The sequence below is a fragment of the Hermetia illucens genome, chromosome 4, assembly GCF_905115235.1.
Source record: "Hermetia illucens chromosome 4, iHerIll2.2.curated.20191125, whole genome shotgun sequence".
NCBI classification, from domain to species: Eukaryota; Metazoa; Arthropoda; class Insecta; order Diptera; family Stratiomyidae; genus Hermetia; species Hermetia illucens.
In genome coordinates this window covers 53913872-53939805 of record NC_051852.1, presented here as the reverse complement: position 1 = coordinate 53939805, position 25934 = coordinate 53913872, and the positions used below count along the sequence as shown (strand labels likewise).

General features: G+C 45.3%; 1 protein-coding gene across 4 annotated transcripts; it reads right to left on the bottom strand.

Moving 5' to 3' along the window:
* Positions 1-8416: 8416 nt before the first annotated feature.
* On the bottom strand, positions 8417-25647 carry LOC119655684 (WSCD family member AAEL009094). Of its 4 annotated transcripts, none has more exons than XM_038061685.1 (7): positions 25224-25647; positions 10420-10603; positions 10076-10355; positions 9929-10008; positions 9699-9870; positions 9468-9637; positions 8417-9403 (listed from the first exon to the last, which is right to left on the bottom strand). In XM_038061685.1, exons 2-7 carry the CDS (start codon positions 10555-10557, stop codon positions 9254-9256), a joined length of 990 nt encoding a protein of 329 aa, XP_037917613.1. In that variant the 5' UTR covers positions 10558-10603; positions 25224-25647; the 3' UTR covers positions 8417-9253. The 4 variants fall into 4 exon arrangements, with proteins under 4 accessions (XP_037917613.1, XP_037917614.1, XP_037917615.1 ...); XM_038061686.1 differs by lacking the exon at positions 25224-25647 and adding an exon at positions 25025-25217; XM_038061687.1 differs by lacking the exon at positions 25224-25647 and adding an exon at positions 24778-24933.
* Between the last annotated feature and the right edge of the window lie 287 nt (positions 25648-25934).

Here is a 25934-nt window from a genome sequence, read left to right as displayed (position 1 = left end):
TTACTGATCCAATGCCACAGATTCTGTTAAATCGCACCTATGGCTCTTGCACTAGAAAAATGTAGGCGCAGTCCTGCAGCTTTGTCAACCTTGCTGCCAACAGATAGGAGGAGGCTTTGGTATGCTGCAGGTTAATTTGACCAATCTTTATGTTTTTGGAGAGAGAGGGAGAAAGTGATCCCTGATGCTAAGGTAAATGCGAAGGGTACGATTATCTTTAAGTCCGCCTAACTACGGGCCTATGCTGACGATGTCGATATCATGGAAAGAACGACCCGAGACGTACAAACTGCGTTCATTTAGATCGAGCAGGCAGCCATTGGGGCGAGATCTTGGGCTGCACATCAATGAAGGCAAGACAAAATATATGGTGGCAACATCAGCACCAAACAACAACCAAACAACAGCATCAGACCGCACTGGTAAAACGGGAAGAATAAAGATAGGAGAATACAACTTTGAGACCGTTGATAGGAAAAATATCTAGGGTCGAAAATCACAACCGATAACAGCTACGACGATGAAATCCGCGCACGGTTGTTGGTAGCCAACAGAGCCTATTTCAGCTAACAAAAACTGTTCCGCTCGAAAAGTCTTACCATAGGGTCAAAGGTTTTACTGTACAAGACAATGATCTTGCCAGTCCTCGTGTATTCCTCGTTCGAGAGAAGAATCCTCCAAAGAATTTTTAGCCCCTACATGAGGATGGACGATTCCGTAGCCTACATAACGGCGATATTGAGCGATACCATAACCGTCAGGTTGTGGATAAAATTCGGCTCAATAGGTTACTGTAGGCGGATCACTTATTCCGTATGGATGAGGATGATCCAGATCGGAAAGTCTATAAATGCAATATCTATGCTAGAAAAAAAAGACAAGGCAGACCCTGCCTGAGATGGAACGATGGCGTAGGTCAGGACGCCAGACAGCTTTAAAGGATATCGAATTGGAGAACCTCGGCGCAAAATCTTGATTTCTGGACTTCCTTATTAAGGCAGGCCTAGACCAGATACCAGTTGTTGCGCCGTTGTGGATGATGATGATGAATCTTTATGTGTTTCGACATAAACTTAGTCTAATATGTAATGGAAAACTGTTAGAAGCATAAGCCGTGTGACGGGGTTTCCCCAACACCGTACCGCTACAGTCTCGATCTCCTCGTGTTTGATTTCTCTGAGAAAAACCAGACTTGGAGGTACAGCAGTTCCCATATCCTCATACATGAAAGATCTAGTCTCATCTCGCAGAGCATTCGTCTGTTTTTCACTTAGCACCTCGACTGGTTTGCGATTTCCGGATTGCATAGATTCGATCACTCGAACTGGCATCAAGTTAGTCCCGTTCACGTCTCTGGCTTCCCTTTCCGTAAAAGGTGTAGGAAAAGTTACTAGCAAGTAGGATTCACTCCATAGTGCCTTCACTAGTGCGAACTCCCATACGGGGGTTCCGCGTAAACTACGTACTGCTTTTGATAACATGCTGCTTGATATGTTTGCAATAACATTAACAATTTTAGAAGAAACTTTTTCTACCTACCTTTCAGCAGACCAATCTTGGCAAGTGAATTCTCATTAGCGAGAATTACGTGACCATACCATCGAAGACGCCTCTCTCGTAGTTTTTCCACGATCGGTTCATCGCGGATATCCTCATTTCAGATGTGATCAAAACGTGTCACGCTACTAGTCCAACGCAACATCTTCGTCGCCATTACCGCAAGACGCCGTTCATTGTCTTTTATAGTCGGCCAACACTCACAACCATAGAGAACGAGAGCGGATGATATTGCGGTGAATATTAGATTTGACACCTTCGTTGGTAGGTCGATCACAAAGAACACCAGTTGTGGAACGCCACTTCATCCAGGTTGCGTTAATGCGTTGATTGATAGCATTGACCCGACATATTTTTGCTATTAGATGCTAGGAGAGCATCATCTGCATAAAGCAGTGTGTAGAGCGCGGGACGTTGGATATCCCGTGTGACAGTATCCATAACAAGAACAAAGAGGAGTGGTGAGGGGGCGCCTCCTTGATGGACACCAACAGAGACACGAAGCGGTTTTTATACACCCGCCACACTTCGAACTTTACTTTTCGGATCGTGGTAGTGCGATTGAGCCCAGCGCACAAGTTCTTCTGGCACAAAGTGTTGTCGTAGAGCATACCAGATGAGTTCGTGTGGCACACGGTCGAACGCTTTCTCTAGATCCAGAAACGCAATGTAAAGAATGCGACGCTTCTCACGGTGTTTCTCCAGGAGTTACCGCGCAGCGTGTATTGCGTCAGTAGTTCCGTAGTTCTTAATAAATCCGGCTTGGTTCACGGTTATTTCAACGATTTCGCGAATACGGTTTTGAAGAATGCGGTCAAAAATCTTCATGGTATGGGAAAGTAACCGGATCGGACGATAATGTGAACATTCTGCTGAACCACCTGCCTTTTTCCATATTGAAACAGTGGTACTTTCTTGCTAGTCAGATGGTATTCTACCTTCCTGAATAATCCGATTAAAAAATTCACCGAGCCACATTGTTGGGTTCCAGCTCTTCGCCTTTCAGATCTCAAAACGATGTCGTCAGGTCCTGTTGCTTTCCCCGATTTCATTCGTTTTATTACTTCCTCGAGCTCAATTGCACTGACAGTGAGTCCTTGAGGGTTTTTTACGTGAGCACCTGTCTGGAAGACTGAATCCCACGGTCTTCTTAAGACACGGATTGATTTTGTGACCACAATCAGAGCCCCACCGTGACAAGCAACGACGGTACCAGTTTATACCAAGTGCATGGCCTAGCATTCATACTGGTGGATTCAAGACCTACCTAAATCTCTACCGAACTACCCACTAGGGGGCCAACCGCAAACAACCGAGCTGTCCTCACATACAACAGGAGTTCACCCGAAGTATGTGAGTCCAGGGGCTATCTCGGTTCCCATGGTACCAGTATACCCCTGGTAAGGTTTTGTGACCAAATTGCCACTTCAGATGAGTCCCCGTGCAGACTCGGGTCTGATCGCCCTAATTAGGCCTTTGGAGCATTCGCCTACTGCATCACGACCGGCAAGCCAAAGCGATACAGCATCTCCCGGTGCCACCACTATGGAGGTTCTCCTCGGCCACTTGGTTTTGGTTTGGCCGATAGGGTTGCCGCCCCATCTTCCTCGCCGCCACCTCTGAGCACCAGTTGCGCTGACAGTGAAGCCCATAGTGTTTTACGTAGGCACCTGTCGTGAGACTTAATCCTACGGTCCTCTTCAGACACGGATTGATTTTGTGACCACAATCAGAGCCCCGCTGAGACAAGTCACAACGGTACCAGTCTATACCAAGTGCATGGCTTAGCATTCATACTGGTGGATGCAAGAATTACCTAAATCTCTACCGAACTATGGAGTACGGCACCCGTGTTGATACGCAACACCACGTCGAGGCCCGAAGGTCTCTTCTCGCTTGAACACAACCACAACCACCATGAAACTCCCACTAGAGGGGCCAACCGCAAATAACCGAGCTGTCCTCACATACAACAGGAGTTCACCTGAAGTATGTGAGTCCAGGGGCTTTCCCGGTTCCCATGGTACCAGTATACCCCTGGTAAGGTTTCGTAACCAATTTGCCACTTCAGATGAGTCCCCGTGCAGACTCGGGTCTGATCGCCCTAATTAGGTCTTTGGAGCATTCGCCTACTGAATCACGGCCGGCAAACCAAAGTAATTACAGCGTCTCCCGGTGCCACCACTATGGAGGTTCTCCTCGACCACTTGGTTTTGGTTTGGCCGATAGGGTTGCCGCCCCATCTTCCTCACCGCCACCTCTGAGCACCAGTTGCGCTGACAGGTGGAACTGCTCCAAATGTCGGCAAAGATTGTGGAAGTGGAGGATGAGCAAATTCTTCAGCTGAAATCTGCTCGAAATTTTCTCGCCATTTATCCGTCGCGCTATTCAAGCATGATCGCCCATTTCACATAAAGATTTTTCAGGTCTCTGCATCAATCGAGTGTTAATCACCGTTTAAATTAGGGTTTCAAATGACTAGAGAAAAGCCTTCTTTTCGGCCCCTATTTTTCAATATTGTGTCCGGATAGCTGAGTGGTTAGAGCGCAAGGCTATCGTACGGAAGGTCGCTGTTCAAATCTCACTGGTGTCAGTGGAATTTGTATCGTGATTTGACGTCGGATACCAGTCGACTCAGCTGTGAATGAGTACCTGAGTCAAATCAGGGCAATAATCTCGGGCGAGCGCAATGCTGACCACATTGTCTCCTAGTGTACCGTTACGGTCTTGAATGAAGTGCTCTAACACACTTCAAGGCCCTGATCCAACATGGATTGTTGCGCCAACGATTATTATTTCCGAGTTATCACAATCTCGGCAGATGCCGGATTTTACCTAATACTAGCACTAAGTGCCAAGCATTTAGGCTCGGACGATCCTACCTACTTAAAAACTAAAGGGGCACTGGTGGTGGTGGCCGGTGGTAGGTCAGTGGGAGAATCCGTCGAGTACCCCCCGCAACATCGAGCACGTATGCAGAATGGTGTACTTCTGCATGGTTTGAACCAGACTGTGCGAAAGTCCCAGGACATCAAGGGAAGCCGTCAGGGATTTAGGTACAATACCTGTAGCTGACAATATTATGGGAACTACAACCACCCGCTCGAGACGCCAAATTTCTTTGATTTCACGAGCCAATGGCTCATAGTTCACCTTCTTTTCCACGTATTTCCGTTCAATGTTGCTATTATGGGGGATAGCAACATCAATAATATACGCGGAGCGACCCGTCTTGTCAACTAGCAGTACGTCAGGCTTGTTGTGTGCGGTATGGCGATCAGTCAGAACTTGCCGGTCCCAATACATGCTGTAAGCAGAACTATCAAGTACTGCTTGCGGCTCATATCGGTAAACCGGACATGTTCCCGTGATCAGCCCATGCTTATATGCAAGGTTTTGATGGATAACCTTACATACAGCATTATGCCTGGTGATGTATTGCACCGGTGCCATAACAGTACAGCCAGAAATGAGATGGTCCAACGTCTCTAACGCCGAACCACACATTCTGCACTGGTCGTTCTCCACCCGTTCTTTCATGATGAGCTTTTTATAAGCTCGGGTAGCGACCACGCCATCCTGAATGGCACACATGAACCCCTCCGTCTCAGCAAAGAGCTCCCCAGCACACAGCCACCTGTTCGACAGATGCAAATCGACAAATGGCTGCCAAAGACAATTCACGTGTTTACCGTGCATTGCCTTCGACTTCCATTCCTCGATCCGCTCCTGGTCCGACCTCACCCCACTCAGAGGATTGAAAGATCGATCCTTCAAGTTAAGTGGAGTCAGTCCACAGTCTGCCTTACAGACAGCCGCATGCAAGGGACTCGCCTGCTCTTTGCTGTAAAAATAAGCGCGCAGCGAGTCGACTTGGCGATGATGTTGTGCCGCCACGTCAACCACGCCCCTACCTCCGATGTCACGAGGCAGGTTCATCCGCTCCACGGCAGACTTTGGGTGATGCATTCGGAATTTGGACATAGTTGTCCGTATCCGCCGCTGGACGTTTTCCAGGTCGGTCTTCGTCCACGGCAATATTCCGAATGCATAAGCCAGTGAAGGGATAGCGAATACATTCAACGCGCTTATTTTATTCTTCCCCGAGAGATGCGATTTCAGCACCAGCTTTACACGTCGCAGGAATTCGGACAGCAGAGCTTCCTTCAGATCACCAACTCGAGCATGGGTTCCTTGCAGAATTCCTAGGTACTTGTAGAAGTCTGTCTCGGTCATAGCTTCGATGTGGAGGTCACCAATGCTATGTCCGGCATGCGGCTCGTGATGACCTTTGCGGATGGCTTGGATTCGACATTTGTCTAATCCAAACTCCATCCGAATATCACGGCTGAACATGTCTATTATTCTCAACAGACTTCTAAGATGGTTGTCAGTACCAGCATACAGCTTGATGTCATCTAGGTACATCAAGTGTGTCAGTTCGCACTTAGCACGTAGGCCATATTTTATTGCAAAACCATGCCCTCTAGCATCATTCAGTAGCCATGAAAGGGGGTTCAGTGCCATACAAAACCAAAGAGGACTCAATGAATCCCCCTGGAAGATGCCCCTCCGTATACGGATGAGCTCTGAGGTATTAGCACCCTCAGATGTACGGACTGATAAGGTGGTATGCCACCCTTCCATGACTGTCGCCAAAAACTTTATTAGTTTCGGATCAATGCGATACAGATGTAGGATGTCGATTAGCCAGGTATGCGGAACGCTATCAAAAGCCTTGGCATAATCGATATAGCAACTGAAGAGGTTTCTTTGGCCTCTAGTTGCTTGTCCTACAACTACCGAGTCGATAATGAGTTGCTCTTTGCAACCCCTTGACCCAACTCGGCAGCCCTTCTGCTCCTCGGACAGAATGTTGTTGGTCTCGAGGTGCGCATTGATCCTTCCACTAATAATGGACGTGATGAATTTGTAGAGGGTTGGTAAGCAAGTGATCGGTCTTGTGTCTGCGGGGTCCTGCACCGTGTCCTTCTTAGGGATAAGGTAGGTAATCCCCGCAGTGAGGAAAGGTGGAAATTCCTCCGGCCGACTCATGACCTCATTTATACTGCGTGCCAACCGACTGTGTACGCTGGTAAATTTCTTATACCAGAAATTCTGCACCCGATCCAGACCTGGGCCCCTCCAGTTCTTCGAGCTGTTTATGGCTCGTCGAACTTCCTCTTCGGTAACATCCGCGAAATTCATGCCAGGTGTATTGACATGGCGGGTGCCTTCGGCGGTGATCCACTCAGCATGCTCAGCATGCTGGGCAGGTAACCCCCAAAGTCCACCCCAATACTCTTTCGCTTCCGTCACCGAGAACTGTATTGTCTGGGCGCTCTGTTGGGATTCGTTGAGAGATCTGAAAAAGCTCCGCTGGTTCCTCGCGTATGTTGCATTCTGGACACGTCTGGAATAACTTTCGCCATACCGCCGTAACCGACTGCATATGACAGAAAGTTTCTGTTTTAGTGTGTCCAGAATTTCAACAACGGGTGTCTCACAGGGGATGGCATAGTTCCGGTAAACCCTCTGCACTTTGTTTCTCACCCGTCGGCTGGCATTGCCAGTGCTGATCTTAATCAGTCTAGCAATGTCCTGCCTTAGTGAGTCCCGCCGACGCTCCAGACGAATTTTCCATGGTGGATCTCTTTTGTCACTCAAACCAATAACACGAAAGCGAATCTTCTGACCGTGCAATCTGATAGCCGCAACTGCACCACAATACACAAGTGATTGTAGTTGCAGCAGCGACATATCAGCACACAGTCGAGATGCAATCTCATCATTGATTTGAGATAGAATTCCCGGAGTTGCTGGAGATGCATAGAGCCTGGGAATGCCTGGTCTATGCAAAGGATCCATATCCGAGAATTCTATACACGCTCTTTGGAATTCGTCCCGAACCTCAGCGGAAACCTCAGCTGGACGGTGGAGAAGAGTGCTTCGGCGAGTACTGAACCTGTTGCCTGCAGTGCGGCGTGATGTTGTTGATGCCGCCGCCTCTGCCCCCATCGACTCTCGGTCACCAGTTTCCCCGATGACTTCAAGTCGAACACGTTCCCTGATGGTGGCCGGGATTGTGTCGCTGCGAGTAATAAAGCGGTACTGGTCTGCGACTCGCTGCACAGTCACGTGCGCGAATTGCGGGAAACGCTCGACGAATCTCTGGTGCAACAAGGGGCGGTAAGATGTTGTACCCGCCCCCGCCGTTATTTCGTAGTAGGAGCGGATGATGAAGAGGTTCATTTCTTCAGTCCATTTCATCCGCTTCCTACGCGAACCCGCTGAAGTGGTCGCCACAGGTTGTGGCGAAACAGCTGCAGCAGGCGGAGCTGTGCTCCTGGTCGTCGTGGCGCCTAGACGTCGAACCGCCCCACGACTAGCGGTTTCGACGCCGTGCTGTCCATTACGAGAGCCCGACCCAGTCACCAAGTCAGACGACTCCCGCCGGTTATCCGTACCGGACCTTAAATTTCTCCTTCTTCTCATTTTTGGTGGTGCATTTTATCCCTAGCTGCCAGGTGTGTAGATAGCTTCCTTAGCGAGTAATCTGCAAGACTGCAAAGTTCCTGCACTTTCCTCACCTACCCCCTGAGACGCTGCGGTGGCGTACAGCCATTCAGACTGAAGCTATCCATCCCTCCTCCTTTCACAACCGGGCTTGGGACCGGCTTCGGCGATTATTATTATTATTATTATTATTTTTCAATATTTGTTGTCAATATAATGAATTTTCAGCTTATTGAAGTTTTTTGAATTTAGTTGGCGAGACTAAAGCGTTCCTTCCATACCGCACTCCATCAACTTTCACCAATTCGTCACATGCAAGTTGGTACTGAAACGCCCACCAATGTTCATTAAAAACATTTGCTTAGTTGATTATATTTTTGGTACTGTATATAATTTACAAAATTGAACATTTTACAAAAATTTTAGATTCCTTTATTACACATCGTTTAGTAATGCTTCTCCCTAAAGAACATTCGTTTAATTTCAATTAGGCTCCTACTTATTACGACTTAGTACCATTTTTGGTTATTATTATTAATAATTTAGACTAGTTTTCTCTTTCAATTAACTACGCATTTAATCGGTAATTTTAAAACACTCCTAGTAGTTTTTGGTTATTTGGAAATAGAGATCCACATTTTCATTTTATCACGGATAAGGTATAAAGCTGGAGTCATTGCAGATAACTATCCCGAACTCCCGTCTGTCGAAATACATATTAGTGCCTTTCGTTATTGTTCTGTGTTCGCTTTAAGTACGTTCGTATGCATTGTGAGAGAATATATACATACATGCAAGGAAGACCTCAAACAAGACATAGACACAGCGAAGATTGATGAAACTTTGTAAACATCCACTTAGTCTGGAGATCGTGGCTAATGATTGCCTTATCAAAGGTTAACAAAAAAGTATGTTTACGATAGCACTCATTGGCGTTCTCGTTTCTAGCTATGAAAGGTATAGGAGGAACCCTATCTGCTTACTCCTGCTCAGTTGCAATCGTGTTGGCCGGCAGCCATGATCATCTTTATAGTCTTACGAAACGAGGTCCACATGCTCTTCATAAAAAGGCTCTTCCTACGAATGACCTATGACTACTTTTCTACGCAAACTTCCAGGAAAGCGAACTTTTCATGGAATTGCATAACTTTTTCCGCTAAAGTATCTGGCAGATATTGTACTATACATGACGACCGAGCGCTGAATAGACCTTTTGCTTCTTTTGCTCGATATATTTGTGCATAATTGGACTATAGGGGTCAAACGATAAAATTCGTTTTTTTCTTCTATAGATTCCTTCCTTGTGTAGAAGTGCGCACGACAAGAGTTCCTAAAAGCATATACAATATTAGAAAGGACACTTCCACCACTAATGCAAATAATGATAATATTACCTCGTCTATAGGAAAATTGAGAAAGCTTAGAATTTCCCTAAGAGCAGATTCCACATCTGCTACCAGATCGTCATAGTAGATTATTTTCAAGCGACCGGTGAAATTCCTTGCCCAAGACAAATTCATATTTTCCCACCCCGTGAGTTTGTTGGCGACAAATTGCTGCCAGTCTGAAATTCAATAAAAATTACTTAGAAATGGTGAATAGTCAGCAACATCGTGAACACTCACATCGTCCTTTTGTGCGCTTGTAACGATCTGGAGATGCAAATCCAACGTGACCGCCGCTTTGTCTATTGAACTCTGCTAAAATAGCTTTATCTGGATCACGAACAAGCAGAATTGCTTTCTCGAACTGCATCCAGGTTTTGGGCCCCCATTCATGTGTTTTGACCACTAGAACCTAAAAGGAAAATTACTAATATAGGAACTATTGCCCAATTGGAATAAAAATACTTTACCGATCTATTACAAATATTCTCTGCGGGAAATCCACTCTTCAAAAGTCCATAATCCTTATAGATGCTGCCAGTCAATATACCTACGATTGTAGTGGAAAGAATTGAATTAATTGTTGGACGAGATCAGAACGCGCGATTCAGCATTACCTGTAGACTGTTGTAAGAGATACCTTAACCAGGTATTTCCACTCCCAGGGAAGGAAGCTAACGCTGTCAGTCCATACGTCCTGGTCTTACCACGATCTTCGAGTTCATAAGAAGTGTTACTAGAGTCGGTGCCGTTAATTTTCGATGTAACCTTCACGCCCTTCGAATGATTATCGTTAGATCGTCCTTCACTTAAATTCAGAAAATGCAATGGAGTACACCATTGAATCGGCTGTCGTTTGTTCAAACCATTCAAGTCTCGCCGTCGCAGCCGGTTTATCTTCGATAATAGGAAACAATCGAACATTGAGGTAGTGACTCACGGAATCTTTGTGGACATTTACCTCTTCAAATCGGACGCCGCTTCTAGGGAAGGTAACCTGCGGTCCTTGCATATTTATCACCGACAGAACCAAAATTCCAACTATGTAAGCAAATATTATCAACACGACTCCATAAAGGCGCCAACCATGCAGTGCCATCCCGCATTATATAGAATATTACATAAACTTTTGTACTCGATAGGAGCTGTGAATAGAAATAAAAATGCATATCAATTCTTGGATATTAGAAACATTACTGTAAGGATAGTTTTCCCCTTGTTAAATTCAAAGCTTAATTGTTAAAAGGGTTCGAAGCAAGCACCTCTGTCAAGCCTAATGGCGAACCACTCTACCAGCGTGTTCATCATCAGCAATGCACTCAACACATCAGGAAAATTTTCTTCAATTGGCTGAATTTAAGCACCTACTGGTTCAATATGGTCTTGTCGTTTAGTCCTGATGACGTCAAAAATATGGTCATCATTTTTCCGAGATATTGGGCCAGTGCATAGGTAAGTGTCCAAATAACTGAGCGGTTAGAGCAGAAAGCTGTCACACGGAAGGTCGCGGTTCAAATCTCACTGGTGGCAGTGGGATTTGTATCTTGTTTTGACGTCGGATACCAGTCGACCCAGCTGTGAATAAGTACCTGAGCCAAATCAGGATAATAATCTCAGGCGAGCGCAATGCTGACCACATTGCCTCCTATAGGGTACTATAATCCTGTAGTGTACCGTTACGGTTTTGAATGAAGTGCTCTAACACACTTCAAGGCCCTGATCCAATAATTAAATTGTTGCACGAACGATTATTATTATTATTGGGCCACGTTTTCCGAAGACACCGCTGAACCTCCTCTCCCTTGTATGCCTATACCTCTTTTCAACTATTCTGCGCCATGTGATTCTAGGGCGACCCACTTGTCGACCACTCTGGGAAAGTAGATTCGTCGGCCTTTCTTAAAATGCGACCTATCTACTGCTACGACCGCCCACTAATCATCAAATTTACTGGTAACTAGCATGGACGCACACGTAGCTCATCGTTCAAGATTTTCTCAGGCCAGAGTACCCCAATGATACCGCGAAGACAAATATTAATGAAGGCATGGGGGTTTTAAATACTAGCGGTAGTCTTTTCCATATACTACACCCTGTATCTGTATCCTGTATTCTGTTATATAACAGAATAAAGAAATCATGGTGAAGAACAACCTCAACCTAATGTTGGTCTTGAAGTATTTACATTCCCAAATTTTAGACAAAATAGCGCAGGCGGGTCTAGTGTTCTTAATGCGTCGGATAACATTAAGCTCGGTGCAACGGTCGGCAGAAACAATGCTACCAAGGTAGGCAAATTGAAAGACGCCCTCGATGTTCTCCCCGTTAATGCAGATAGGAAGAGTGCAATGTGGTTTTGTTAATGTTTATTTTCAATCTGACTCAGCTTCTTTTCAAATCATTCGGAAAAGTCAGCATCAAGAGCGTCAATGATAGCAATAAGGAAAGGTATCGCCTGCTGAATGCTTACGCTGATTAGATGTACGTTGCCAGTCACTTGAAGCCCAATTGACCTTATGACAATGGTTGTGGTTCAACAGTGTGCCACCGATGGCTAGACGGTGGAAGTTTGACGTTACGGTTCTCAAGATTATGTTTCCATCAGATGTTCGAGCAAGGTGTTGTTAGAGTCTATCTGGACATTCATATGCCACGATTGCAATGTCCCCTCTAAGCCTCCCCTGGACTGTATTGCATTAAATTACTCATAGGAAGCCTCCTTCTCCTCATTGTCGGAGGTCCCCGTTGGTACGTAATACTCCATTATTTAGATGTTCGCCATTGTGGGCCGGGATATCGCCCTTAGTATTCTCTCTGATACTATGATATTTCCAAGGACCCGAGGCCGTGCTGGGCAACGCAGTTAGCCTTTACCCGACCCCAAATTCACGCTTTCCTCCGAAAGACTTGCCTGAATGCGACAGCATAGTGCCCCAAGCGCTAGAAGAATACCCCTGGGAGTCCCACCATCCCACTTCGTTCAACTTCAGAATATGCAGCTTTTAACGCTGATACTCTCGCTAAAGTTGAAGACAACTTGCATTCTGGGCAATCCAATCATACACCGTTGATGGAAGTATAATAGTAGATCGTTTCATTTTCAGAAGCAGAATTAATTCCGAAAGCTGCGGATCGTAGCCCGCAAATCTTTGTCCCTTTTAGTCGTCTTTTTTTTAATGAATTCGACAACCCCCAACTCACTACCTCAGTAAGCCACGGCCTTGTCCTCTTAATAGAAAATACTATTAGTCTGCGTGGGACTCCCTCAGACACCAAGCGGTTACACGACCTTTCAGATTGTTGTGACTCTTCCCCGTCGTCTCTTAAGCGGGCTTGAAACCGTCTGTGGCGGAAAAATAATCCGAATGATTTCTAGTCGTCTCTTTTTAAGGTTTTGTGTGAAACAAAACCTTATTAGAATCGAGACGGTGTCTGTCTGTCCGTCTGTCCGTCTGTCCGTCTGTCCGTCTTTCTGTCTGTCTGCCAGTCTGTCACACTCGATTTATTCGGAAACGGCTAGACGGATTGTCACGAAAATTGGTGACAGTATGTAATCTGGTGTTCCCTTTATACGCAGTAAGTGGCGCCATCTTGTGTTAACTTTAAGGAGGGGCTCCCCATACATGTGAATGGAGACTCCAAATTTTTTTTTCACAGAATGTAGCGATGTGGGGTATCAAATGAAAGGTCTCAATTAGTACTTTTCGAAACTGGTTCAGTATTTGATATTGGGTGAAAGAGAGGGGAGTGAGGGCTCAAAATATGACCCCCAAAAAGTGTAACAGGTCTCGTTATCAGAACTTATCCAACCGAAAAATCTGAAAAAAATCACAGTGGTGCATCTCTACGAAATCTAGGCCTCAAAATATATCCGGTTCCGATATCTGCTCAAATAAAGTTAATAATGTTAATAATAGTGTATTTCCACAGAGGTATTCAGTAAATATGTATCAGCATGCCTATCAACCAAGGAGACTATATACAAGAGGAACAACTCCAGCGGCAAAGGGTCACGGAATCCCATTGTGCATCTTTCGGATAGGGATGAGGTAGGTAAGTGGCCCGAGACCCATGTGGTTAATGTATTGGTGTGTCGGTGTGTCGATGTCGCCTAGATGGTTTTCTTGTGTGTGTTTCCCCATGTTATACCACCAAGAAAAGAATGCATCCGAAAGATTGATCTTGGATGCATTTACTTGTTTCTTCCTCACTTCCTAGGATCTATTGCCGGGAATGTTGAGCGTGTTTGTTTCCATCAAGTTTCCCATAGACAAATTTTGAAGATCCATTACCATCGATCCAAAATGAATCTTTAAGGAAGCTCTGCCTTTGGTTACCGCTGGAATGTGGGAAATCGGCTGTGCAATGTCTACCGTTATGACGGATGCTGCCACGTGCTCACAGTCATGTCCTTGCAACCGCAGTATATCTAATAGGTAGTACCCACACTAAATGATGACAACATAGTAGGGATAAGCTTCCCCAACAAGTCCGATCGATCGAGTGTGGGTACTACTTATTAGATCTACTGTGCTTGCATTCACGTGGGCGCATACCAATGCACCGCATCACATACACGATACTAACACCAACTCTTATGCGCGGAATTTTGCTCCCAACGGGGTCGAAGATGTGCAAGGATTTTGCGTCTCCATAAAATTTCAAAGTATGCGCTGGTAGTTGAATTTTCTGTATTTAGTCTTCTTGATATGGCCAGTTCCTGTGATTATGGAAAGGATGCTCAGCAAATCATGAAAGATAGAAAGGGAGATATTTTACCCGGGGGTGCGTAACTTTAAAGATTAGACAGCGACGGGTGATACCCAACGTCTAATATTATATGAGTCGAGGAGAGAGTGAGAGTGCACTCAGCGGTGGGCCCATTCAGAAGCAGCTTAAAATTATGGAAATCTTCACTTTTACAGGCAACAGCTCGCGTTATTCAAGATATGTCTCATGGTGCCAAAAGATCGTGTCACGAACATCACTTCAACGTCGATTATCAGGACGACATAAGGTGAAATGACCATATCGGAGAATGCGACAATAAATTGGAAAGGACGTCGTGGGACATCATTCCGAAGCTTAGTTATTGCAGGACAAAGTAATAGAATAATGAAGCTGGATCAATTCATAACGGAGAGGAAACATCAAAATCTGTGGGCGCTGATGAAAGATGACTGACGTATGGGAGAACAAAATTGAAAGTAAGATGAAAACGTTGAGTATGAAGATGAGCCAATCATCGCAGTTGACAGGGGACGGTTAAACAAATCAATCGGACAACAAATTCCCAAAGAGCAAAATTGCCGCACTTTCAAAAAAACAGTAGTAGTTCGTGAAGAGCAAATAGCTCCGCGTTTGTGAATGGAATAAGACTTCAAATATAAAGGGAGGGCAATTTTCTAGAAAAGGAAAGACGGGAGGAGGATACAACATAAAGAGGTAAAGGGATGTATGCTGACACATTTAAGGCAGAGGAGAATGATGCAGTCCACCGACATGTTGGGGCAATAGCAAAAGTTCGGGGTATAAACGGATATTCTAAACCAAATAGAAAATGAGATTGCTATATTTTAATCGATGTGAAATGCGTCAGGACACGTAAATATTAATGCAGCCATCATCTACGAACCATAATGCACAAATGGCCCGGAATAAGAGGTTGAATAGGTCGCATGGAGTTACGCGCGAGCAAAGATGACCTCTTTGTGGTATTCGTAAGAATCATCATCATCATCATCAACGGCGCAACAACCGGTATCCGGTCTAGGCCTGCCTTAATAAGGAACTCCAGACATCCCGGTTTTGCGTCGGGGTCCACCAATTCGATATCCCTAAAAGCTGTCTGGCGTCCTGACCTACGCCATCGCTCCATCTTAGGCAGGGTCTGCCTCGTCTTCATTTTCTACCATAGATATATATATTCGTAAGAATACGCAGAATAAATGTGTATCTTCGTGTGTTACTCTTTTCCTAACAAAGTTTGCTGAATATGATGGAATGCTGAGTGGTGATTGTGAGCGAATGCAAGCCAGAAACCATATCCGGCGATTTTAATACGCAACGTAACGACAAATAGTGTGGAAAACTTACAGGCACTCCAGAAAGCAAATCGCGGCGCAATTCAACGAATGATAATTACTTGTAGTCACATCGGCGTGGACAAGACTTCAGTTTACAGGTTTAATGCTAGCCATAAGGAACCTATTCCCGGGAACCGGGACTGAAAGCAAGTTTTGGCAAGCACTGTGTCACCACTGAAAATGAGCAATACATCCAATTTCAAAAATTGGCAAAGAATCAAGAGCGTAGCTGAAATAGTTATTTCCAGGTATTTGCTGGCAGAAAATTAGCTCCGTGGTTTGTAATGAACAATGGGCCTGATCGGAGTGGTACCACAATGTTCAACAATAAATCCTCTTATATAGAGTGTGATATATTATGGAATTCCTGTACTTCCCATCTCAGAAGAGACGACGATTCTTGGCTTAACCATAGTTAATAATACACGTCAAGGTCTACGCCGCACTCACAATCAGAACAATCAAGGCTTGACAGGATTAGTTTGACCCTAGGAAAAAAATGTCAATAGGTGTAGATAGGGTCAGCTCAAAGCAGACAACCAGAAGTCGGTTAGAAAGTAAACCCAGGGAGGTGTTGAAGCGGCCAAATTGTGTCCCATGTTGGATGTTGCAACAACGTCAATTGATGAAACGGTGAAATATCGTTTTTAGTGCAGTTCACCGTTAAAACAAATACCACCGAAGAAAATTAGCGAGGTCGTGTCAGTAGTGTCCTGAATCGATCTTGTTAGTAACTTCCCTGGAATAAAAATTTCGACAAAATTGGATACGTATTTTGGTAATGTAGAAGGTCCTCGAGCGAAGGTTTCTCTCTACAGTCCTGCTATTGAATCTACACATTGCGAAAACTTGCAAAAGGGTATTAATTGGTCCATTCAATCCAATGGGTATGAAATGGACTGTGATAAGTAGGGCAATACGGCATCACCCCATGATGGGTTTACATAATAATAGACACATTGTTGAATGACCAGCAAAAAACCGAGAAAGCGTAGTTTATTGTTTGTCTTTGCTCAGTTAGACATTGTGCTGAAAACACAAATGTTGTAGACACGCACCGAAAAGAAAGATCTGGTTCAGTTGTGGGACTGACAATCGTTGGCCTTGCGCTGGTTCGTAACATGAATTAGCCTGTAGAAGACCTGAACGGCCAAAATTGGGAAGTTAAGGGAGCGAGCGAAACCGATGGCCCAATAAACTATCAAAAGGTCAGCTAAACGGGAGGTGATTTTAGTTGGTAAACTTCCGAATTCTCAGGGCGTATGAATCCAGAAAATTTCCACCTCTTAAAAAGACGATAATTATAAGGTCCCAAGAGGTTCAAAATAAATTACCCCGAAGATATACTAGAAGGCAGCACCATTGGACCTATCATGGTCGCCTGGCAACCTGACGCCTTAAGAGAAACATCAAGAAATTCAGAACTTATCGCTAGAAGTGTTACAAAAGATAATGGAAAGCGCCATAAAACGAGCCCAAAAGGTAAATAATAACGACGGCTGCCACTTATTTGATATCATCTTCAAAACGCAATAAAATATAAAGATCCAAATAAACAACAAGAGGTGACCAAAAGGACTTATGGTTTCGTATCAAAGTAAAGACAACTCATTAGACGATGCCTAACTTGTGCCCTGGGGGCAGCGTGACCAAAGCCGTTCGCTGGTGTTAAATGCTCCTTCATATAATCCGCGAAATATGATGCGAACCGCTTCGAGTTGCCTCTGGCCTGGTACGAAAGCGTCTTACCTGCACAAGATTGGAAAGTCGCGATTTCCGGATTGTGTGTTTTGCAATGGAGTTGTGGACGACGCCCATCACACTTTTTTTTCTTGTGGAAGGTGGGATGGGGTTCGTCAGCAATTCTATTCAAACACAGGGGATGTCTCTCCAGACAACATTGTACAACGAAGTAATGTGACAAACGATTCCAGGCTAGCTCTCTGAACCGGGAGTCCAACACTGTGTGCGTAAATGCATTCACTTACTCTACCCCAAAAAAACATGCCTATATTCGTTGAAAAAAAACATTACACCCCGCTTTTACATCTATAAGAACACCTCCCCATTAAACTCAACGTAGAAAGATATGGCTTACCCCACGTGTGGGCGTTTACACTTCTCAACAAATTTCCAGTCGATCGGTACAGCCGTTTCTGAGAAAAGTACATGTAACAGACAGCAAAAAAGCAATTGGATGAATGATCTGTTGGATATAAGAAAGTAGCCAACATAGCAAAAGCCCCCGCCAATGCGGATAATAAGACCATTCCGCAAATGCGTGTTCTGCATAGAAACGAAAAATAGCGACAGCGCCCACATTGCAGGAGGCAATACATGCCCAGTATTCACTGAGGCGTTCAAAAAAAGGTGAAATGAAGTTTATGTAACTAAATCTGAATCACTCAATCAGAGCATGTTCGAAAGCAATGTCTTCATAGTGGAGTATGAATAGCAGACAAAAACAGCAAGGCTGCGAAATGGAATTGCGGAAGGCGAGCTATAGAAGATGCAAAAAAACATCCAGAGGACAAATTTACACATGCCAAGGTGGGAGGTATATATATTTATAGCTGTTACGCAGCGCCGAGCCTTACATTAAAGGATTTCACTTCATTGCTAGAAAAGCTATCTTTGATGCAAGCCCCTACAACCGCAAAGTAATTGCCGGCGACTTCAACGCATGAGTCAAAGAAGGGGGAAGCAGAGAAACAAATGTAAGTGGACAAATACTGCTGGAGACATTCTCGCGCTTGAATGTGGTACTTGCCAACTCTGGAGGAGTCAACACATATCAAAGGGGAGAATTACAATCGGTTGTGGACCTCACCTTCGTAAGAGACACCCTTAGCGAGGAGTACATACACAGCGATCATCAGAGTATCATCTGCCATCAAACAGAACAATGACGAGCTAGTACCCAACAAATTCGACGCCGAAATGTCCAAGGAGGTACTTCTGGAAGACACATTACCATCGCCGTACTGCCTTCCGAACGCAATCCCAATTTTGGGTGAAATTCCGAAATTGAAAGATGTCGGAGAAGCTGCATCAAAGTTAGAAGGCGCTTCCAGCGCAGAAAGAAAACGACCTGAATTTGTGGAGCTACACTTCCAATACAAAAACGCGAGGAAAAATTGCAAGTAGCTAATACAAAAAGCAAATTCGAACATTTCAAGCAGATGTGTACTGAAGCTGACTGGGTTAGTGCATACAGATCGGTAATGTCATCATTGAAAGGCAAACGCTCCGCTCCGACTAATTATTCTAACTTGCTGCAGAATATAGTGAACACTCTCTTCTCAGAGGATGCGAACTATACGAGTCTTCCTGCAGTACATGCAAACTGCAACGAAATATCTTTAATTCTGGATGAAAACGTTCAAGATACCGGATGGAAATTCACTGAAGACTTCAGGGCCGAATAGAATCCCGAATAGGACAGCACCAGGTATGCTTGCACAAGTTTTTACGGCATGCCTGAGATAAAGAGAACTCTCCGAGCAATGGAAGCTACAAAAACTCATACTTATACCCCTCCTCATATACAACGATACGTCTGTTCAGTAGCATTGGCAAACTATTTGAACGAGCAATACACAATAGGCTCTCGCTGTTGCGGAAAAGAAAGAAGGCCTTTATGACAAGCAATTCGGATTTCGTAAGGCGAAATCAACCGTCGACGTAATCAAGTTGGGGACTGGCGTGGCTCAAGCTGTAATCTTGTATTACAGCAAATGCTGCGCAGTGGTGACTCTCGATGTAAAAAATGCGTTCAACACTACAAAATGGACGAAAATCGGAAAGGCTCTAGCCAAATTAGAGGCCCCGAAATACACTGTACGTAGTGTTGATTTTTTTCTTGGGAGAAGACTGTTCTAAGACTCGAACGATGAACTGAAATTATTCCTGGCAACCTGCGGTATGCCACAGGGATCGAGATCTACACGAATGAAGTGATATAGGAGATCACTTCCTATCTGAAAAACTACGGCCTCTCAGATGCTGAACAGAACTACTTCAATCAAAAGAACAAAGGACACAACCGTTCACATTAAAGTTGGCGAACAAATAATTTACTCCCAACCAAAGCTTAAATGCTTGGGACTAATGATTGATAAAAGGCTAAACTTCGAAAAACACACTAAGTGCGCAGCAACTAAACCGTCTTCCATCACGATCTCGAAAACATCACCGAACATTGGTGGGCCAAGACAAAGACGACGTCTTCTTATTTCAAGGGTAGTTAGTTCCGTGCTATTCTACACAGCTCCAGTTTGGGCAACTGCTTTGGAAAACCAATTAAACTGCTGGACCTAGGACTAGCGTATTGACTAAGTGCTCCGAGTACGCAGTGCTTATGGAATAACATCAGGAGAAGCGGCATATGTTCTAGCAGGGATGCTCCCCATAAACATCTTGGTGAATGAAGGTTGGCGTCACCACCACGAAAGCTATCCAATCGGGGAGTCTATCGTATTTCGACGTAGCTAGCAAGGTGGGGACCTATTGCAGAATGGTAAAAGGGTTAGGATGAGTCACAAACTAGACATACCGCATACTTCCTAACATTCGAAGATGAATTGAAGGAAACCATGGGAATTAAACCACGAGCTAAAGCAGTTCTTAAGTGGACATGGAGGTTATCGTGCTTATGTGCATCGATTTGGTCACGTGGAGTCATCATGCTGCCCAAGATGTGGTAACGTGGTCGAGAATGCGGGGCATATTTTATTTTATTGCCTCAGGTTTACCGTACACCAAACTAGATTGAAAGCGGCCGCAGACAGACGCTTAACACCCGAAAACATTGTGGAATTCATTCCAGGAGCATCGGAGACTTGGAGTAAAGTTGTAAAGGAACTGAAAACTACTCTTCAACAGCTTGAACAGGGAGAACAGCAAAGAAAACAAAAAAGGGAAAGAATGATAATAACTCACAGTTAAGAACTAATCCCACCTCGTGACGCAATGCTTTATAGCGGTCCCGTGGGGAGAGTGGAAGGAGGTAGTTTTAATGAGAAAGAGTCTCGCATAACTGCATTTCAGGTGCCAGTAGTAGGTTTCTCTCCCTCGGACACCACCTTGTCGTGGTGGGGGAGCTTGTGGTAGTTTACTACTACACTAGGAGTGTCCAAAAAACACATGAAGATGGAAACAAAGTATTGTAACTTTCCAAGTGGTAAGAAGTCACAGACTTCGAATCCACCCGCGATTCTGAGAAATCAGGTCGTGGCCGAGGCACAAATTTTGAAGGCCTCACCTACTTCATGTTCCCCCACGGTGGAATCTGTGCAAGACAGGCTCTCCACTTCAGTGGAAAATCTACACGCGGTGTGTACGACAAAAAGGATAGTACAGCAACTCTCTTAATGAGATCAACTGAAAATCTGACTACGGCCGGTCGGTCGGTGACACTGTTACCTAACTCTTCCAAAATACGGGGGAGGAAGGCTAGGCAGAAGGAAACTTCAGCCGCAAAGGAGAAGGGACTACAGGCTTGCTTGTCAGAACCTTCTCCTTCGCCTATACCCGGAAAGAACGGAAGAAATGGAAGCTGGTAGGATGGACGCAACTGGTCTAACGCCGGTATGTGGAACGGAAGGTACTGCGAAAGAAGGCGAAGTTTCTTGCAAATGAAGATATGGGCGTTGCAAGAAAGCGGAACTTTCGGTGGAAGATGAGGACAAGCTGGTAACCCCGGTGAGATCCACACTGAATGCAGTAGACTTTCGGCGGTTTTCATATTAGACTGCACTTATGGCTAGAAACATAAGAGTTAGTCAAATCAACCTGCAGCATGCCAAAGCTTCTTGCTATCTACTGGCGGCAAAGTTGCAGGACTGTCCTTATATATTTCTGATTTAAGAGCCTTGGGTTCGTTTTAACAGCATCTGTGGGTCAGTCAACGGGACCAGGATCTCCTTCGATGAAAGATCCTCGAGACCGAGGGCCTACATTCTGATGTCAAAATTTTTAGAGGCAATCGTGTTGAGACAATTCTGTTCACAGGACTTTGTTGAGGTCAATTTACAACACCAGGTTAATGGTAAGAGGAGAAACGTTATAGTTGCCTCTGCCTACTTACCTTATGATCCTTTGTGTCCTCCGCCGACGCAAGAACTAAGGGATCTGGTGGAACAGAGAACTGCAGATCCTCAGGAAATCAACCAGACGACTTCTAAATTGTGCAAAAGCAATAAAGATGAAGACTGGCTAAACTTCCGGAACTCACAGCGTGAATATAAGAGGCTCGTAAAACGTTCGAAACGAGACTCTTTTAGAGCATACTGTGAGGAACTGGAAGGTGAAAGGGAGACTTCCAGGTTGTGCAGAGTCCTTAATAAGGATGAGTCGGCCAAGTTGGACTCTCTTAGAAAACCGGATGGTAATTTCACGAACTCCAGAGTTGAGTCTATACAGACTCTCTTAGAAGTACACCACCCGGGAGAACAGGTCTCAGAAGTGGGAAGAAGAGAATTGGCGGTTTCTGCAAACCTTCCAACACGAGCGAGAACTGCTATACTATCATTTGAACACTTCAAAACAGCTGGTATGGATGGCACCTACCCAGCGATGCTAAAGGAGGATATAGAGCACTTAGAGAAACTTCTAAGAAATATTTTTCGAGGATGTCTTCCTCTGGGCTACGTGCCTTCCTCTTGGCAGAAAGTGAAGGTAGTCTTCATACCAAAGCCTGGGACTATTCTAATCTAAAGAACTTCAGACAAATCAGCCTAACATCATTTTCGCTGAAATGTCTGGAGAGACTGGTCAAGCGTCACATTCGCGAGAAGGCGCTAAAGTCGCACCCCAATGCTTACCAACGTGGAAAGTCCTGTGAGTCTGCTCTTCATTCTTTGGTTTCAAAGATAGGGGATGGAACTCTGAAGGGTGAGTACGCGATTGGGTTGTTCGTGGACATTGAAGAGGCTTTTGACTGTGCGCCCTTCCAAAAGCTCTGTGATGCCGAAATAAAGTGGATCTACGCTATGCTAACGCAGAATCTGCCAATACACGTTCAAGCTTATGCGGATGACGTGGCTGGACAGGCTGTTGGTAGAGATCTCGGAATGGTGTGTAGAAATGATTTGATTGATAGTTGGTGTGTCAGGCATGGACTTTCAGTAAATCCAAATAAAACCACAATGGTATTATTTACAAAAAGGAGGAAACGGAATGGGTTTTGCCTTCCAGAGATAAAGGGTACAACCCTTCAACTCTCCGAAGGAGTTATTCTAGACAAGTAGCTTCTTTGAACAAACATGTAGAGGTAAAGATGAAACCAGCTCTCACAGCTTATGGGCTGTGTAGGCGGACCTTTGCCTTAGGTCTCAGGTAGTAATGTGGATATACGTTGCTATCATTAGGCCGATGTTTGCTTATGCATCCGTTGTGTGGTGGGTTAAGGTGAAACGGAAGATTTTTCGCTGTAAACTAGCCACACTGCAAAGAACTGTGTGTCTGGGTATCACCGATGCCATGGGCACCACATCCGGCGCAACTCTGAATGCATTACTTAATTTGCAGTCCTTGGATTTGTTTATTCAGAGCACTGCAATGAGAGCGGCTCATAGAGTAATGTGATTAGATCTATGGGAAAACAATGAACGTGGGGGGCATAAAGCATTTGAAGAGTCATTGGGAGAACGAATCTAATTTTCACGATGCCTTCCGATTCTCAGATCCCCATAGATCCGTTTGGTAGCAGATACGATGTTATCTTGAAACGGAGAGAAAACTGGGACGAACCAGAAAAATGCATGTCAGGGAAATGAAATCTCGGATACCTTAGCAAAAGAGGCTTCAACTTTCCCCATGCCCGCACCGGAACCAGCAATTGGGGTGTCGGTAGCATTGGCTGACGCTGCTATCAAAAACTAGGAACAAGCTTCCCATAATGACAGGTGGCGAAGCCTTAATGCTGCTAAAAAGACCAAACTCTTCCTGTCAGAACCAAACAAACATACTGCAAAGTTTATCCTGTCGAAAAGCAGGAGGACTTGCAGAAGTATTGTGGGCATTCTGACTGGCCATAATTCACTAGTTGAGCATATGTTCAGAATAGAAATTATCCAAGATGATACGTGGCCATCCTGTAATAAGGAAGCGGAATCCACGGAACATTTTCTATGTGAGTGCCTCGCTTACGGTCGCATCGAACATCAGATTTTTAGTGCTGATGAGCTCCAATTGCAGCGGATAGCATCACATCCACTAACGAAAATCCTGCGATTCAGAAACGAATCCGGGATATTCCGTTAGACGGGGGAATCGAGTACAATGGACCACTAAGGTCTGAGTGCTCAGAGGCTTTGCCTCTCTCCCAAAACAAACACACACACAGTAGGTTTTGTACCTTTCCATCTTCCATCGATGAAAAGAAGATAAACAAACATTAAACCGGCTTTGTTTGAGAAACACAGTGGAAAATTATGAACACACGCCTCTTGCTACACGACAAAAGTCATGTTGCATGTACCCAAAAAATCTATTCCTCAGGAATGGGACCAATCGTGTGTACTGGATTACTCTACCACATACTCAAGGACACATCGATCTAAAAAGTAGCTTAGAGCCTAAAAAACCAACATTAATTTTTCCCAGAATCATCTGTGTACTTCACCCTTGCTTCCCCAAAATTAGATATTTTCTTTCAAACTTTGATATCCCAATCAAAATACATGTCTACAGACTCCAGCTGTTTTGGAGCAAATCGGCGACGTCAGACAAGCATCCAACGATTAAGATATACTCGTGGGGGATGTTTCTCACAATTTAGGAAAGTGTAGAGTATCTCTCTAGATAGATCGCATCTTTTGGATATTAAGGACAACAAACAATTTCATTTGGCTTAACTCAGCACAATTTCAAGTCACTTGATCCGTTCTCAGTGCTTCGCACGACATCGTTACACTTGGAGCAACCGCCTCCACAGTATCCCTCCCCTCTTTGCAGTGAAATGAAGTCACACTTCCCTTAATTCAAAAATCTCCTTTGAACTCAATTCAGGGCAAGTCGCAGAACACAAAGCTCGTTCTGAAAAGTGATGATTTCAGCACCATCCGACAGGAAGTGGAATTATGTCATGAATCTCAAATTTCAGTTTGCCTGCATACCAGCAAGGGCGCTCCCAAGAACTCACCCCCCAGCAATCAATAACCACAACTGATTTTCACGCTTTACGTCCCCATTGGCACTCAATAGCGAAGCGCTTTGGCCCAGATACTCACGGCAAGGCATTGGAGGCCAAGGCGCGCCATTCATTCCACTACGTGCGGATTGCGTTCTTGAGAAATTGGAATTACGTAAAAGTTCCACGCGACTTCTGGCACGGTGAGATTGAGGAAAACCAGAACAACCGCGCTTCGGGCCAGTGCCAGACTGGCTGAATCGCCCGGAACCGGGCCAGAAGCGTGGCCGGAGATCTTCCATGTATTCTGATGTCTTTATCGGAAAATACTATTTTTAACTATTTACGAGCCTGGCGGCGGCAGAAGAGCAGCTTTTATCACTCCGGTCGTTGGGCAGTGAAGACTATTCCCGCTGCACAATCAGAGCCATGAGTGGAGTAATCCGCGGTAAGACGGATGCCTCCATGGCTGTTGCAGCGTTTCGGTTGATGTGAGTCTGGCTGCTTCCGAGGCGGGGGATGCAAGCAAGAGTACTCGAGATTCACCTGTAGTCAGACGTGGTAGGAAACCGGAAGACACATTTCACTTGCACACTGGAGCCACCGAATTCACATTTCCGTCGCTGGATGGCGTCGAACGAGTCGCAGGCGAGTCTACTCAGCGCGGATGCAAGAATTACGTAAGAAACGCGAGCCCGAGCACCAAGTCGTCATAACCGGATGAGGCATCTTGACTGAACGCTCGCTCGCTGCTGCCAAGCTCTCGTCGCGGCGAAAGCTAATTTCCGCGGCGGCGTAGTGCGAGTCCTCGACTATTTCTGGCGGCCGACTTCCGCTCGCCGCGGCGCTCCGGCCGGAGGGCGCTCGGACTGCGAGTCGCACTTGGGGAGCCCTGCCAGCGCACTCGGACGCCACCGCGGCCGCAAAGTAAATAGAACCCCAACAGGTGGTCAGAGCGTCTTGGAGCCGTGACTTGCGTGCTGGAATCCGTGTCGGCAGCTGGGGCGTAGCGGTCGCTCCGACTTTATCGATTTTACGTGGGCCCCCAAAACTTGGGCACGATTTGCTAATCAGGTAATGCACGGCCAGCCCCATTTGCACTAATTTGGGTGGACACGGGCCAAATTGGAAGTCGATGAGTAGCTTCTCGAGGAAAGCATAGAAGAGTCACGCGTTCACGCCAGTCAATATATGGAAATGCTACGCAAGCCGAGGCTTCCCATTTGCGAAGAAAATCTAATTTGAATAGTTTTATGC